The sequence below is a fragment of the Copadichromis virginalis genome, linkage group LG17, assembly GCF_057382275.1.
Source record: "Copadichromis virginalis isolate Kocher_CV1m ecotype Utaka linkage group LG17, C_Virginalis_male_GT1.1, whole genome shotgun sequence".
Taxonomy (NCBI): Eukaryota; Metazoa; Chordata; class Actinopteri; order Cichliformes; family Cichlidae; genus Copadichromis; species Copadichromis virginalis.
Window position 1 is genome coordinate 29736562 of NC_140634.1, and position 17734 is coordinate 29754295.

A 17734-nucleotide genomic window follows, 5' to 3' on the forward strand; every position below is an offset into this window, starting at 1 on the left:
GGAGAAAAGAGAGAAATCGCCAAAGCATGCAAATTGCTACTCCAAGGGGAGAATCAATTAGGTGCATGGCGAGTGGAGCAGAAAAGCAAGGAGGGGTGGAAAGGGGCAGGGTTGCATGCAGAGAGATGGTGCAGAGCCATTGTGATCACCTCCTCTGAGACGATGCTTTACTTCTCTTCTCTGCGCCCCCCCCAAATGATCCTGTTCGCCCGAGCGGTGTCTACATGCCAGCTTTTTAGAATGGTGCAGTACCTCAGCCTCATTTCTTTTTTTCTGTTCAGCCCATTTCTTATAAATTGCTCTGGAGTCTCAGATGTATGGCCTCTTCACCTGTTTTACTCATTAAGATGTTCTGGCCTATCTGTGCCAGATAAAATTAGAACATAATAACTATCAACACAATGTGACAGTTGCCGTGTTTCATTAGGTTTTTGTCTCTTTTCTCTTTAGGTACAAGATGTCTCCCATCTGAAGAGAGGCTTCATCCTGATAGGCCAACGGTACTGGATTGTGCCTCTGTCCCTCTCCTCACCAGTCCCACCCTCAGTGCAGCCATGACGTCCTTCACTAGGATACGGACCTATTTCTTACTATGCTGCTTCCTATCTAGTCTGGTGCTTCCTGTGACATCACAAACAGTGGTGCAAGCTCCACAGACTCATACTGCTGGCTCCCAAGTGATCACAGCGTTACTTCAGGAGGAGGAGTATGCATCATTTCATGCAGAGAATCCTGAGTGGACATTTAATCACCTGGCTGTGGACTATCGTAATGGCAATGTTTATTTGGGAGCTGTCAATCGCATATACAAACTGTCCCCAAACTTAGAGGTCCAAAAATCCCATGAGACTGGCCCAGATGAAGACAATCGCAAGTGCTATCCACCACGAATTGTCCAACCCTGCAGTGAGCCACTGACACTCACTAACAATGTCAACAAGATGCTTTTGATGGACTATCGGGAGAACCGGCTGCTGGCTTGTGGCAGTCTCTACCAGGGCATTTGTAAAATCCTTCGTCTGGATGACCTATTTAAACTAGGAGAGCCCTTCCACAAGAAGGAACACTACCTCTCTGGTGTTAATGAGAGTGGTTCTGTGTTTGGTGTCATTGTTTCTTATGGCAACGCCTCTCCAGACATGCTGTTTGTAGCCACAGCAGTGGATGGCAAGCCAGAATACTTCCCTACCATCTCTAGCCGTAAGTTGGCCAGAAACTCAGAGGAGGACGGCATGTTTGCATATGTCTTCCACGATGAGTTTGTGGCCTCTATGATTAAAATCCCTTCAGATACCTTCACTGTCATTCCAGACTTTGACATATACTATATTTATGGCTTTGCCAGTGGGAACTTTGTTTACTTTCTGACACTGCAGCCTGAAATGGGAGGTGGGCCGACCACTGGATCGTCCTCTGCTGGTCGAGAACAGGTCTACACTTCTAAGATAGTCCGCCTCTGCAAGGCAGACACTGCATTCAACTCCTATGTGGAGGTGCCTATTGGATGCATTAGCGACAACGTGGAGTACCGATTACTTGAGGCAGCCTACCTGTCAAAAGCTGGTGCTATCCTGGCACGCTCGCTAGATGTGGCACCAGATGATGATGTCTTGTTCGCCATATTCTCAAAGGGCCAGAAGAGACGTCCACGCCAGGCCTCCCAGGATTCTGCATTGTGTGTTTTCTCTCTGCGCAAGATCAATGAGAAAATCAAGGAAAGGCTACAGTCCTGCTACAAGGGAGAGGGCACCCTGGACCTTGCTTGGCTGAAAGTCAAAGATATTCCCTGCAGCAGTGCGGTAGGCATCACTTTAGCACACACTGACTTTTGTCGGTGCACCAATTTAATGACAGTACAAGGGCAGTGAGATGCTGATAGAGAAAACAAGGCTGTAACAGTAGATTCTAATTATTCCACCCATACTGTACCCACACAAGTACAAACTGCTTTATATGCTGCATTTTGTTCTATGGTATCCGGTGCTAAAATCTAGTCCAGGACATTAGCTTTCACACATTTCAGTCTTAGTAAAAAGACATAAAAGTGTTTGAAGTAAAGCAAACCACTGATCATTTCTCGTTTTCATTACTTTCCTGTCGAAGAGCCTTACAGCCTTACCTTTAAGGAAAGTGAATTTTGAAGTTTTTATCCTGTGTTAGTATAATGAGATTGGGTGCACTGTGGGAGGGCTTCACAAAAACTGGTGTTCTTGGGTGGGTTCACGCTCCATCCCATTACGATGAGATGTTAACCATCCACTGCCTCTTTTAATCCGCTCGCCCTTTAAACAATGCAGCTGAATGCTCAGCCAAATTACCATAATTCCATTCTCCATAACAGCATTATAAATTCAGTGATTCAGTTCATTTGATTTCTCACTTTGTGCACATAAAAAACAAGGTTAAATTGACTGTTACATGTTTAGACCACCTTCACAAGCAGCCAACGCTGTTTCATGTGTTTTTCTTGATCTCATATTGCTCTGTTAATAACAGCAGCGAAACTGAAGAAACAGAAAATTACCTTCACAAGAGTGATTCTGTAATCTTTTGCTACATGGCAAGCATTGCTAAATAAAACGTGCTCACTTTTTATCTTTTTTACATAACTATTTCTTAACTCGATTTCACCTAAGGCAGCGGTCCCCAACCCCCAAGACAAAAAACTGTAAACAATATACAACGAGTTATGTTTATCATTTGACTCATCCAGAGTTATGTTTAAAAAAGCCTCCATTTCTAGTAACTTTAAAATTTTAACTGCACTTAATGTTGTCACTTAATACAAATACATGCAACTGTTCTTCGTGCACGACAGCTTTAAAATAAGGTGAAATCAAAAAGCTATGAGACATATAATACTGATACAAATTGAAAAGCATCCCAGATTTAAATCCAATTTTCCCTTCAAGGCCATTTCAGCTGTTTTTTTTTCTTTTTCTTTTTGGATTGCTTTAAAACATCTGCAATTCCAACGTGATCTCAAACCTGAAAAGATTAACTTTGAGAATCTGACCAGAGGTTCATGCCAAAAATCATGGTGATGATGAGAACTGAGCAGTTTAAAAAACCAGTTTAACCCGGAAGTGTGAACAGTGTTTAAGCCCAAAAGTAGTATATCAGGTCAGCTGCACTACCAGGGTTATACTTAACATGTTTTCCATCATTCATATGAGTATCCACCAAGGCCAGACCATCAACATGAAGTTCTGCTGTAACCTCCTGAGATACCCGAGGGAGAACATTCAGCAGAAACATCCTGATTGCGCTAACAGCATGCTAGAGGATTATTACAGCGGTCCCCAACCCCCGGGCCTTGGACCGGTACCGGTCCGTGAGTCGTTTGGTACCGGGCCGCGAGAGTTGAGGCTCAGGTGTGAAATGTATGTTTTTCAGCGTTATTTTGTTATCATTTTTATCGTTAACTCTGTTTTCCTGGGTCTTTTCATGTGTGTTATGAATAAATCTTTTTTTCGGTACCGGTACTAGTTTTATTTTGTTGTATTTATCCGCGACACCTTAAAGGCCGGTCCGTGAAAATATTGTCGAGCATAAACCGGTCCGTGGCGCAAAAAAGGTTGGAGACCGCTGATCTAAGGAACATAAACTTCCTCTTGCTGTCCACAACATATAGTTCTGACCTCAGTTGGGCACTGTGAGACATTATGAAGTTGACCCTCTCTTGTGTTTGGCTCTGGAATCACAGTGTTTATCTATTAATCCCTCTGTGGCACAGCACACGTGCCAGGGCACCTTTGTCTGCTGCTTGAGGGCCTGATAAATCATGCCTAGGGTGGAGCTGTCAGCAGGGAAAGGAAGTGTGAGGGAGCACACAGGGGTTAGCGCTGAGAAATGATGCCATTTCAGCATGCGCCACCGCCAGCGCATAAATTAGACCCTGCTGAACAAGTGACGGTGGACTCTGCAGGAGATAGATGAGCTGTGACACACACACACATACACACACATGTGCAGCCATGTGATATGCTTGCTGATAGATTTAGAAAAATCTAAATGAGCTGGACTAGAGCTGAAGTGAAAGACTTAAATAATCCTACTAAAATGTGTATACACACAATATGCAAATGAGTCACAGAGTTATAAAGATTATGTGTTAAAATCTAAAACTAAAGACTTGTAAACAAACTTAACTTTCACCTTTGCCTGTGATTGATGATATTCTTTGTAATATCCCGTGGCTCATTTTCATGAATTTTTGCTTATTAATTCCAGATTAGGTCCTTTCTGTGTTAAATGATGCATGACAGCGAGGGAAATCGGATATCTTCAGATACATAGTTGAAAATTTTTTGTTCATTGGTGCAGTCCTTGGGTGTACAATAGTGACTCAGGCTCATAGTATACTGCACACACAAATATTTATGTTATCCTTTTGGTTTACTTGGCTTGGATAATTTCACACTTTTTCTTTTTTTCCCTCCTGGATAAAATTTTATTGATTTAATAGATAAATTACTAATCATTTTTGGACCAACTATAGAATTCAGATTGTGACCGTCCACTTTAAGTACACCCAGTCAACTGACTGTGAATACAAATATCTTATGAGCCAATCACATGGCAGCATCTCATCACATTTAGTCATGTAGGCATGGTCGGGATGGCTTATAGAAGTTCGAATTGAGCTTCAGAACGGGGAAGAAAAATGATTTGCTTGACTTTTACTGTGGAAAAGGGAAAATATCCAGTGAGTGACACTTCTCTGTGTTTAAAAAAAAAACATGCCTTGTTGATGTCAGAGGTCAGATGAGAATGGCTGACTGTTTTGAGCCCTCAGGAAAGCAACAGTAACTGAAATGCAACCACGGTATGAACATCTCTGATTGCACAATGTGTTAACTGTTGCAGCATATCAGATAGGTTCTTTCAGCTGGAAACCATTGCCTGGTCTGATGAGTCTTGAGTTCTGCTACAACATGTGAATAGCAGGGCCAAAATTTGCCATGATAAACATGAAAGAATAGGTTTGGTTCAATTTGTGGAAACCATTTTTCGTGCTGACCTTTACGACCCTAGTGTAGCCATCTTCTGCTTCCATCAGGATAACATGCCACATCAAATCATCTCAAATTGGTTTGGTTATTTCACTGTACTCAAATTGCCTCCACAATCACTAGATCTCAATCAAGTAGAGCACCTTTGAGCTGTTGCAGAATAAAAGATTTGGATTAGAGATTAGAGATGTGCACCTGACAAATGGAGAACAACTGCGCGATGTTTACATCTGATGACCAAAATCCCCAAGGAAGGTTTCCAGCATCTATTTAATAAAGAATTAAGGCAGTTCTGAATGCCATCTGGTACTTGCAAGGTGTAACTAATGAAATAATTGGTGAGTTTTACGTGGACGGTTGTCCGGGTGTCTTTGTAGATACTGCTCATTCATAAAACCCTTTTAAAGGGCTCTATGAACGATTTTTAAAACATTCAGGGGCCACATCATGTAAACAGTTTCTTGAAATCTTGGAGTTTTCATTGACCTACAGGAAGTCATTTCCACTATTTTGTTGTTAGAAATATTTTCCGATCTTTTGGCTTTTTACATGGGGATATTGTTTAGTATAATTCGCCCTGGTCAGTGTCCTCTTGCAACAGGAAAAAGCAGCAGCTTTTGAGGTGGAGGGAACCCCCCCCCCCCCCCCCAATAATTCTGGTCCTTTAAAACAGCGGATCATTTCAATCAAGCCAATGGGAGCGAAAATGTCACTTCTTCCTTCAATTTTAGTAATTTTTTTCCCCCTGTGGTGGCCTGCATGTCACAATGTTGGTCATTACTGTTAGAGGGAACTTGGATGAGAAGGAGCCTTGTGGATACCCCTTTATCTTGCCCTCTTCATCATTCACCATTTTCCTCTTTCTCACACGTTATGTTCTCTGCTTCTTGCTTTTCGTATACTTTTTTTCCCTTTCAAACGCTGTCGTATTTCCAATATGATATGTTTTTCCTCCAATTAGGGAGAGGATGAGCAGCCCCGAGGCTCATTAGAGTAGTCTGGCTGTATGGACCAATGTGAACACATTGGCGCGCATGCACACACACTTTTGATATGCCAGAAAAGATGCATCACAGGCATAGCCACAATGTCCACTCGATACTAGTGGCACTAATCAGATAGTAGCATCACATTGTAATCACAAATGTTAAATAAGTTTCGATTACATACATTTTCCTTTTAAGCATAGTCATTTAGAATCTATAAAAACAATAGAAATTTGATCAACCACTTTGATTTTACTTAAAGATATTTTACTTAAGTTTTGCTATTAAATTAATCGCAAAACTTATTTTTCCTATTATGGATGTTGCAGTTTTTAGTTTACATTTTATTCACCAATGCAGAAATGAGATTTCTATATTTTCTTCATTGGTTTGTAGCAACATATTAAATGTGAATAATGTGCCAAGGCACATTAACAGGATGCAAGGTGAGACTAGGGCTATATAAAATGTTTACTCCTTCCTCAGACCTTTGATTCCCTATGCCATTTTTAAGAGGCTTTATGTTGTAATGGGAAAGATGCAAAGAGGGAGACACGGAGGAGAAGAAAGGAATCTACAGAGAGGGTGAGAGAGCTTTAGAAACTGTGTGTGTGGCTGGGGTGGGGGGTGATTCCTCTCTACCCCAAATGGCCATGCTTGGCTGAGCCACATAATGCATGCTCAACAGTATAAGTCTGCAAAGGGTCTGCATCCATAGATCATAGTGAAATGGCATGCGACCTATAAAAAAAAGAAAAAAGCTTCCTGTTTCCATCACTGTGTCAGCAGAAAAAAACAGAACAACAAAACAGCGGGATTGCAGTAAATTCGCTCTCTGCTCTGTTCTCACTCATCCTTGACTTATTGCTCGCTTCACATGCCACTCTCCTTTTGCCTGTCCCCCAATACTTACCATGCTTGTTTTGTCTCAGTGTCTTGGAGTCTCTACCCCTATCTTCTTTATTTCCCCTTACAGTGCTTTCCACAAGCGCAGAGAGGAATACCATCCAAACACGGATGAGAAAAGCGCAAGGTCGTCTCTAACTTGCTGGCAGGCCACGGTCGTCCCCTTATCCCTTTTGCTAATGATCATTAATTACATGTCATTAACTAACATGCCACGGGCTATTCTTTCACATTTGTCATGTGCTATCGACTTCACATTCTGAATTCACTCCAATTAATTAGATTATTCTACTCGGCCGCCGCTGTTTCCTTTAGTCTTTTTCTTGATCTCCCTCACAGTCCCCCATCACGTGTGCTCATCGCTCCCCTGTTTCATCCTTCACTTGAAAGGAACTCTTGCAATATTGCAGTCTCCGTCTTCCCCCCATGCTCACTTTTCAGGTTATCGACTTTTCTCGCTTCGGTTTTATTCTGTGTTTGACCAACCTCTGAATGATGTTGTCTCCCGTGCTGGTCATCTTCATCCCTCCTCTGTCTGATTGCGGAGCTTAATCAGTTATTGGCTGCTGCTGCTGCTGCTGCTGAGTCAGTCTAGGCCACATCCTCAGGAAGGGAAGGGCTAGTGGATTCATTAAGGACCTCCAGACTGCTCCCCCTCCTCCTTCCCCACTCCCCACTTCACCCCACTCCATCCACATATCCGCTATCCTGCTTGCTGGCTGTCTCGCTAATTAAATCTCCATACATGATACGACTTGCTAAAGGTCAGAATCCATCACAATATCATTATTCTGTGATTAAACAAGTGTCTCTTGCTTCTTCCACCATACACCATGCTGGATGGCCTCGACCTGAAAATGCTGACTGAATCGGGACCTTTCATTTCTTATACCCGCTGTTTTCATTGGCTAGTGTTTTAAAACTATTCTCTATGCTCCTTTTCCTCCCAATATTTTTATTTATATTCCCAAATATCAGCACTCAGCACTAATATTTGCTAAGATAAAATATGAGACTAGATACATAAAAATATGTATCACTGATGGAAATGCTTATCCTTCAATAGACAGCTTTCTTTATAAGCAGCCTGCTCTCCTGTCAAGATAAAGGAGCTTTAGATATTAACTCTATTAAACAACAAACAGCTATGCTATAATTGAGGCCACCACAGTGGAAACAGAAGGTTATGTAATGTTGGTCATGTGACACTTTCAGAGCTCCACTAAATAGTGAGACTTTGTCAAATAGAGGGACTGACTTTGATTAAAACCCTCACCAGGGCAGCAATCAATGGGAGAGGGAACCCAGCGCTCTCTTGCATACAATTGTCTCTAACATAACTGTCTAATGCCTTTTATTGGGAGCGTTCAGCACAAGTTTAACATATCCACAAGTGAAATCAGCAAATGTAGCTGTTGCACTTATTTGCAGCAGCTGTGACTAGTGGCTGTAGCTCGTACCTCATGAGCTGTCTGCTGCTGGTAATACATGCAGCATTTTTCAAAATCAGTTTTGAGTGAAAATAATCTCCCCATTAATCATTCCAGAAACAAAATGATTTTCCGCCAGTGCATAGTGAAAAGGAAAACACGGATTAGGGAGTTATCTGAAGCACCTATCTTATGATATTCAGTGATTCATTTATTTTTTCTCTCCCCCACTTCTGCACCTTATTTCAGCTCCAATATTCTCCCACCTTTTCTCACTTCTGGCTCTGCTTTAGCGATGTCTCGGTTTCATTCCAAAAATTGTCACGCTGTTTCGTTAGCTTCTCATTTGATTGTTTTCCCTAACCAATATTTATTATCTGTTGTAACTGCTCAGCTAACAGTTGGCAGGTGCAAGCATCCACAAACATGAATTTACAAAATATCACCGGTTTATCAAAGCCTGCCTCCTCCTATTGAAACCTGCCAGCAGAACACACAAATAAATCAACTTTGTTTCAGGCAGACCCCAGCAAGCATGTGTTCCGCGTAATGTACGCATTTGCAACAGCGTATGTTTTAATATTAATGTATATTTATTCTCTCCCATCATTTTGCATTCAAGATTCTGTAACTGCAAGGATCTGTAAAGACTGATGTCATGTCAGCATAAACAACAAACATGAGTAAAACCATATCCATTACATTTAAGTGGCAAAATGCTCAGTTTTAAAGTTGGAAAATAGAGCATTTATTTAGCAATAAAAAAAACAACTTAAGAAAGACTTAAGATATTTAAAAAAAACAAAAACAAAAACAAAAAAGCTCTCTGTGTGCAGTAAAAAAACAAATACCCCTGTTTTTCTTGATCACTTAAAAAGTAACCTGTGCTTTGATTGGCAACTCTTTATTCATCCATGCTAAAGTGAAGTTTGCTCAGATTTGCTTAACTAGTAGTATAATGTTTACTAACCCAAGGCAAGCATATCTATTGCAGGTCTATTAAGATACACAGGTTCTATGGTAAAAGAATAGTCAGGCTAACTTCATGTGTTAAAATTAACTCTAGCAAAAATACACCCATAGAAAAGGAGGCAGGAGGTAAATTTTTAAAACCTGCATTCCCCTTTATGGCATAGATGGACTTACTTCTCATAAATATTGACACTAAAACAACTTATTTCAGGAAAACTGTCATCTGTAAACATTACAATCATTCTGTATATTGATTACATCATGATTCCACGTGAAAAATAAATGCAAAAATCTCACGATGATGATGATTTTGATGGAAAGGATAGGTTAGTGAGATTAGTGATTAACTCAAAATCAGTGGAGATGTCTATAATCAGGAGGTATAGATTACAGCTGTAGTACCTGTAAACAGAGCTGCTCTGTGCAATACCTGCAAAGTCTCTCAAAAACTGGTGGTCAAGTGCTTCACACCTGGCACAGGAGGTATCAGCTGAAATTGGATTCCCTTCGACAGCTCATGCAGTCTGAAGGACATTACCTAATGTCAGCTTCTATGTGAAAGTAAAACTTTTTCTCGAGACACAAAACTGCGAGATTAAAGTTTGCTTAAGAATGTGAAAGAAAGCAAGAAGACTACAGGACCCATTGTTTGATCATATAAGACCTAGATAGCTTTTGTTTGACCCACATGTTGGACCTGAATCTGCCCCTGGGCTAACTGGCAGGGGAGCACTGTGTGATGACATAGTGATACGTGAGCTTTAAGGTGCTGATGACACCATGCCCATGGATATACCAAAACACTGGCTGACAAGATGACACTGCTGCTCTAGAAGCTTTGCAGAAAAGAAATATTGCAGCATAATAATGATCTAAAGCCCACTGCCAAAATCACACGAGATTCTAAAGGAGACCAAAGGGAAATATGACTCGTCCACGTGCTCTGTGCTGCATGACCTGAATTAAATAGAACAATTTTGGAGTATTTTGAAGGGAACGGTAGAGCAAACCAACCCAAAGCAAAGATGGGAAAAAAATCTAAAAAACTGAAGAATATATTTTAATATACTTTAATTTGTTCCTACTGTTCATTCTCTAACATCAAATGCAATCACTGTAAGGCAATACAATTTGGAATCATTTGACATATAAGTAATATTACACAGGGGTGTATTCACTCATGCACTGTACATATTTATTCATCTTCAGTCCTAATCATTGTTACTGGTTGTCAAAAAAGTCCCCAGGGTCCTATACAAAGAGGAAGATAAGCCTAATTGTGACAGCTCTTGTAGTCCATGTCGACACCTGTACATTCAGACTGAATTTTGATCACGATTCAGTCAGAGAACTGAAAAAAAAGCAGTCTCCTTTGGAATGCCCTGTAGATGCCTTAACAAAGCAGCAAAAAGCAATGAACCTCAGCCATCAGAAAGATTCACTCTGACTACACTGCACATTTATTTTTAAGAAGATGAATTCAGTTTTTGAGTTTATATTCCTGCTTTCCTTTGAATTGTTCTATCCATATATTTTCCTGTCTCTGCTAATGCATATTATTAGGTTTCTGGGTCACTACTTTTTACTTCCACGTGTTGAACTCTTGTTTGCTGTGCAATTCAATTCTCCCCTTTGGTGCTGAGTTCCTATTTCACTTATTATGCCTGAAACAAATATCAGAAAACAAAAAAGCTTGCATAAGGTTGGACAGTTTCCAAAACTGACAAATTTGTGGAGAGGGAAATAGAAAAATCATCTGTGGAAAGAAATGCAATATTTGGACTAAAGAATGAACAAGGAACCCTTAGGAGGGTACATAATGCTGGCACTATATATATATATATATATATATATATATATATATATATATATATATATATAGACAGACAGACACACACAATATAATATAGCAAAGTTTCATCAGATTGCGTTATGCACTTATTACATGCACCTTTACTTTATGGTGGTGGTGGTGTGTGTATGTCATGGTCACAAGTGCAATGGTCAGTAACTGGATAGACTGTGTCTCAGCACAGTGTGAAACACACTCACTCTTAGTCACACAAACAGTGTAGGCTCATCTGAGCTAACAGACTCGATTTCTGTGTATATAGATATACTTTACCTGGTGGTTTTGGTTCTGGTAGAAAATTATATTTTTCTTTTGGACATTAGCTTGCCCCTTGCCAATTCCTCTCCCTTTTTGAATCTGGACTTAGGAATGGGAATAGTGCACATTAGGCTACTCTAGTCATAAAGATGTTTTTTCTTTAACAGGATGAGAGTAATATTGAATGATGGCTATTTTGCCTAAGATACAAGTACCATCATCTTCCTGAACTACTGTGAGTTACAGTTAATGCTCCTACTGCAAAACATAAACAGAGATCTGAACAAGTCTGTTTTTAAATGAGATAAATGGTTACTAATGACCCAGTCAAAACAAAAAAAATCGTTAAAAACTTAAAACTAAGTTTTAGATTGTTTCCAATTGTGAACTGCAAGTTTTCATAAGGAATTGAAATTGAAGTGTAAGCTGTGAGTGTTCTGTGTTTTACTCTAAAACTCCTGTTGCTGCAGGATCTATACAGGAAAAAATGTTTCATTATAGAAAAATCAAATGTTGACATTTTATCTTGCAAAAAACAAAACAAAAAACCCAAACGTTGCAAACCCACTTAGTCATGACATAATTCCCTAATGCCACCAATCATCCTGGCAGGTTAGTCATTTAGCACAGTAGGGCAAAAGGAAAATACCAGATATCCAAGTGGCTAATTATGCAAAGAGCAACTCCTATGATACTTTATTTTCATTGGCTGTTTTGTGAGAGAATGGTCGCCATGTTATAATCAGGAGGTTTACAGTAAAATAAGCTAATCATAGTCAACAAATGTTCAGGGATAAAAATAGATTGATCGGTGAAGTAATTGAAAGTGCCAGAAGCAGGATAATAACCGCAATGAAAAAGAAAAGCTAAATTTGCAAGAAATTGTTTCTTTGGAGCCTTTAGTGGTTGAGTAGTGACAAGTGACATGAAGTAAACGTCTCTGTGGTTTAACGTGTGCCATTAACTTTGGGAACTTGCAGCCGATGGAATGGGCCCTCACAACAGCGCAAGCCCAGATTAGGCCATACATCAGAGAGCGTTGGAGAGCGGATCTCTTTCAGTCCCCCACTAATCGCATTGAGCAACTCTCTCGCTTCCGCGTGCGCTCACTGCCCCCTCTCTCTTTCTCCACTCTGTATCTACTGATTCCTCTGCACAATCCAGAAGAGAGCTCTCTTTGTACTGGTGCTGGCAGGCGGACAGAAGCAGAGAGATGGATATGGCTGAGAGTGACCTGATTCTGCCTCAGTGCCTGGCCTCTGTCCAAATACAGAGACTCTGCTCTCTTGTCCCTCTGTCTTTAGGGAGGAACTCTCTATCTTTCTCCTCTGTTGCTACGCTGTGGGATGCTGGCTGACTTACCTGCCAGGCTTGAGCAAGAAATTAGTTTGTTTACTTTAGAGGCTTTTGAGTAGCTACAGTAGCCTGCTATTATTCAAACAGGTACCACATTTTCAGACATATTCAACTATATTTACCTGTGCATCTATTTGATTTAAATCCAAGACCTCCTATTCCTGTGGACTGAGATGTTTGGAGGGACTGAAACTTCAATGTTTTGGGTCACTCATTTGTTAGCAGAAAAGAAGAGATATTGGGATAAAGAGTGAGCTCATACTGAGTGAACCGAAGGTGATCGCTTGTCTTTGATGAAACACATTATAAAAGAAGGTCCATTGAGAATTAATAAATATGCGAGGGGAAGAAATTAGATGTGCTGACAAAAAGAAGAGGAATAAAACATGGTAGAAGCAGTGATGGCACTGGCAGACAGTCTCATGAGCTATATATTGTTATTTATTTGCCAGTAAGAATTGCCACTTTTGGTGGTTGTGTAATAAAAATGCATCTTCTTCCTGAAAGCACTGACAGACAAAATGTATTTCATTAGATTGCAAAGTGGAGGATGGAGATGGTGGTGATTGGCAACCAGGAAAAATTGTGCGTTAGAGGGAAGAAATGATAAAACAGTTGCTCATTATTATTATTTTTTTTACACGTAAACACATCCTCTTCTTCCACATGCATCACCCACAGATGCACAGATGTGAATGATGTTTTTGCACTGATGAAACATGATTAATCTTTGCAGGAGTGGCTGCACTTTAGTCATTGTCCAAGGAAGTTTCTAATCACTGAAGCCTGAAATTCTACAAAGCACAGTCCATATTGCTTCTAATAGACTCTGTTAACCTTTGAACCCAAGCATGATGCAGCATTTAGAGGGTGTTTTCTTCCTGTCACATAGATGAGGAGTAATAGTAGTACAAATTGATGCAAGGAAGCTGCATTACACATTACTGAAGAAAAATAGGAGGGGTTTGAAGGGTGGCAGTTGACCCTTTAAGGAATGACCCTGGTTTTCATTGGAGCACCATTAGTCTAGCATAGTGCTACCACATGACTTAGAGGACAGGGAGTGCATTCTTGGCAGCCTCTCATTCTGAAAAGGTCATGTCAGGAAAGGCGAGAAAAGAGAGAAAAAAAAGGGAGAAAGTCTTCTACTTGTATGTTTTCACTGTGCTCCGATATTCATCTTTGTTTAGATTCTTTGGCATCTCTGTCTTATTGGTATCTATCATTTATCCCCTTTTCTTTCTGTCACTCTTCCTGTCCCTTTTTATCCTTATCTCAACCCTTTAACCATATGGCATGATCTTGACCTAAATTCAGGTCATCTCTATCGATCGTTCCTACCGCTCTATACAATCCCACTTTATAGCCCGAGGCTTGCGGCCTAGAGCAACCATGTTCCATTTGTCTAATGAAAGCAGATCCCACACGTCCACTCTGGCTTGGTGTGAGGCTTCTGATGATGATGGTGGCCTTTAGTGACAGCTTGTTTGGAGACACCCAGTAGTTGCAGGATTTCTCGAAAGCCCACAGGGTGCACTTCCAGTAAGAAAAATGGGTCAAAGGGACCTTCACCTGACAGTTCACACTTCTAGATTTGAAAATTCAGTTGGATTTCCGTTGCATGCCAGGATAATCCTTTTGCTATTTTACTATGAAAACTTTTTGATTTTAAATGAATAATTTCGGGTAATGTTAACTTTATGCTGTCAACCTCATTTTGCCAATTATTAATGCTGGACTAATAGTGTACATTTATATTGCATTTAACAAGCTTCCTTTTGACATTCAAAGAACCGTCCAGCAAAATGTAGCTGAATCTGGTGCTTCACCTTTGGATTTATTACCAAATAACTTTTCCAGCGGTACAATTACCAGTGCACAGCTAGTGTGGATTGACTATAAGGCATTGCTCTACTTTTTTTGTCGACTCTGGTGAGGACACTGGTGTCAAAGAAGTGAATCCATTTGCACAATTAATGGCTGACCTTTCAGGATACAGTCAATACAGTAAAGTGTGGCTATCATGAACAATGAAATTTACTGATGGTTTTGATAATTTCTTTTCTTTTTAAGGAAAGCGGTACCACGTGCATTTGCATTTCACCCTGCAGCAAACCACGACATTACGAAGCGATTAATCAAGCAGCGGCTGCTTCAGTCCTAAACTGGAAAAAAAAGCGTTTCAACCCATGCGCTCCGAATAATGACCAATCCACCACGCCATTGTTCTCTTATCAAAACCTATAAGTCATTCTGCCCACTGTGACTGCAGAAAATATACCAGCTGACAGGATTAAACACATGCAAACATAAAGTGTAGAGAGGCATAGGACATGAAGCACACCTATCTACATGTAATTACAAAATCACAGCGGCATGTCTACACTGAAAGCGTAACAGAACAACCTCGTCTAGAGTTGTAGTTCTCCCTGCTCTAAATCAGTTTCTATATATATTTAAATGCATTGCAGTGTTTTGCCTCACAGCCCTGTGATAATGCTGCACTGCTTTTCCTTTTTTTCCTTTTTTTTAAACTCAGTTCACGTTGAATCACTTCACATTGGATATCTTGCCGCACAGGCATTTCTACAGTTGCTGTTGCATTGGGTGGACGGTAGGGAATTGTGCCTGACAGAGCAGCCTCTGGCATTATTACAGAACTTGAGGCTGACTGCAGTCTCTTCTTTTTTTCCCCCCACATTTGCTGTATCTTGTGGCCAGCCAATGGTCAGAGATTATCTTTCACATCCAAAATGTTTCTCCACCCTGCTCATCTTCCCTTATAGAAATACCCTTTACAGTCAGATGTTGTATTTTTGTTCTCACGAGAAATTAAGATATGAATTCATAGGAGTTTGCCAAATGAGCACCTCAAAATCTGATTGTGCTAATTGTTGTTTTCCTTGCAGCTCTTGACCATTGACGACGACTTTTGTGGCCTGGACATGAATGCTCCATTGGGCGTCTCTGAGATGGTGAGAGGCAAGCCTCTCTTTTCTGACGCCGTTGACAAAATGTCCTCAGTCATTGCCTACGTCTACAAGAACCACTCACTGGTCTTCGTGGGAACAAAAAGCGGTCAAGTCAAGAAGGTAAGGGAGACAAATATAGGTTGAAAGATAGCACAGATGGTTGAATTGATAGAGGGAGAGATTTGCTTTCTCTCAGTTAGAACGTAGAGTAAGGGCTGGGAATTGGGGACTACTGGATTGGAGGAAGGATAGTAGTAAGAAGGCAGATTGACTTTCAGGCAAATCAGCTGACTCGGCTGTATTCGCAGTAGAAGAGACGTGTGTGTTTGTGTGTAGGTGTGTACATAAAACAGTGGGAGAGCGGATGGAGGAAGTGTGTGTACTTCAGGGTAGAGAGAAAGCGAGTGTGTGTGTGTGTGTGTGTGTGTGTGTGTGTGTGTGTTTTGAGGAAAGGGGATCAGGCGTGCCCCTTTGGGGGTTTATTCCTACAGTAAAGCCTATCTGGTATCTCTCAACATCCTCCTCATCCACTGCACCATATATCACACATACACTCGTATTCGCCTGTATCAGTGGTATCCGCTGTACTTTTCCCTCACTTTGGACTTGTATAAAATCCAGAGCCCTGGGGGCCGATTGTAGCACACATCAGCATGTTGCAGAAGTTGCTAGACAGCCCAGATCAGCATGTTGCAGAATTGATTGGATGAAGTTTCTTAGCTCTTCCTCGAGGCAAATTAAGTCATCAGAATAAAATTAAATACATCATTTATTAAGAAATTTAGGCAAATTCATAGCCTGGTGATGAAAGGAACTATGAGTCACTCCCATCCTTTATAATTTAGGGTTTCTCACATCTGTGTGTGTAGTAACTGAATGTTGTAGTAATGATCCTAGGTTACAAAAATATTCTCTAAACATTTCTAGAATTATTTTAACTAGGGCATTTGTGAGTGTCTTTGTGAACATAACTGTTTGTCTTAGAAGAACATGTCACACTCTGTGTGACAGAAGAGCCTCTAACTCAACAAGATTTGTCTCCTCAGAGTTAAACAGCACTGGATAAGCTGGGCTTTGGAGTGTTGTGGTTACCACCTTAGACTCCCTTCATGCTCCTGTGCCCTCCTGCATGTGGTAGCCCTTTTCAGAGTTAATGGGATGATGCACTGCTGCTAGGTGTGATAGAACTTGGTAGCAACCTGTACTTTCACTGTACTTCCCCACACATTCACACACATTTACACACGCACATATGTATTATAAGGCCATGACTGAGACTAATTCTAGAGGGCGGTTAGGCCAGTGAGTCTTAAAGGCCTGGGGAAGGAGAGGAGCACAGGAGAGATGAGTGAGGGAAGCGAGGTAGGGTTGAGCAGCAGGGGCTGAACAGAGATGAGCTATATTCCAGAAATGAAAGTCATAAAAGGAGGAAGAGCGTTTGTGTGATGACAGTAGAAGGATGAAAAACAGAGGAAACAAAGATACTACTGGGATCAGAATGTGGACCCAGTGCTGAAAGGTCTTCTGCTGATACACACAGGCAAATTGAATGCTATTTCTTCTATAATGTTTATATTATATTGCTTCCACTAAATTCTTGTGTGAATCCAGTCTGCAGGATTGTTCAGATTCATTATATTCAGGCAAAAAGAAAAAAACCCCTCCAAAATCTAACACACAAAGGTGATCAATACTCTGTGTCAACACAGTTGTACACACATTGGGCTATTACAGCCACATCCTCCCCTCCCATGTATATACTTCCCCTCCCATGTCATTAACTGTATACCATTAGATGACATCACAGGCAATAAAAGACAACAACAAGACAATAAAAAGTCTGAACTTCAGTCCACCTCCTTCATCAGTGACTTTATAACCCCTCGGCTAATGGATGTTGATTTATACACACTCCCCCACCTCACTTGTTCCACCCCTCAGCCCCCTCCTCCTTCTTCTGGGATTCACTCACAGACTGTCTTTCAGT

General features: G+C 40.8%; 1 protein-coding gene across 1 annotated transcript in view; it reads left to right on the top strand.

The window, feature by feature from the left end:
* plxna4 (plexin A4) overlaps positions 1-17734 on the top strand; it is a 243291-nt gene that overhangs the window by 24957 nt on the left and 200600 nt on the right. Inside the window, exons 2-3 of the mRNA XM_085437437.1 lie at positions 451-1799; positions 15685-15867. Of these exons, the coding sequence (XP_085293563.1) occupies positions 555-1799; positions 15685-15867 (1428 nt within the window). The 5' untranslated portion in view covers positions 451-554. The remainder of the gene's footprint in view (positions 1-450; positions 1800-15684; positions 15868-17734) is intronic.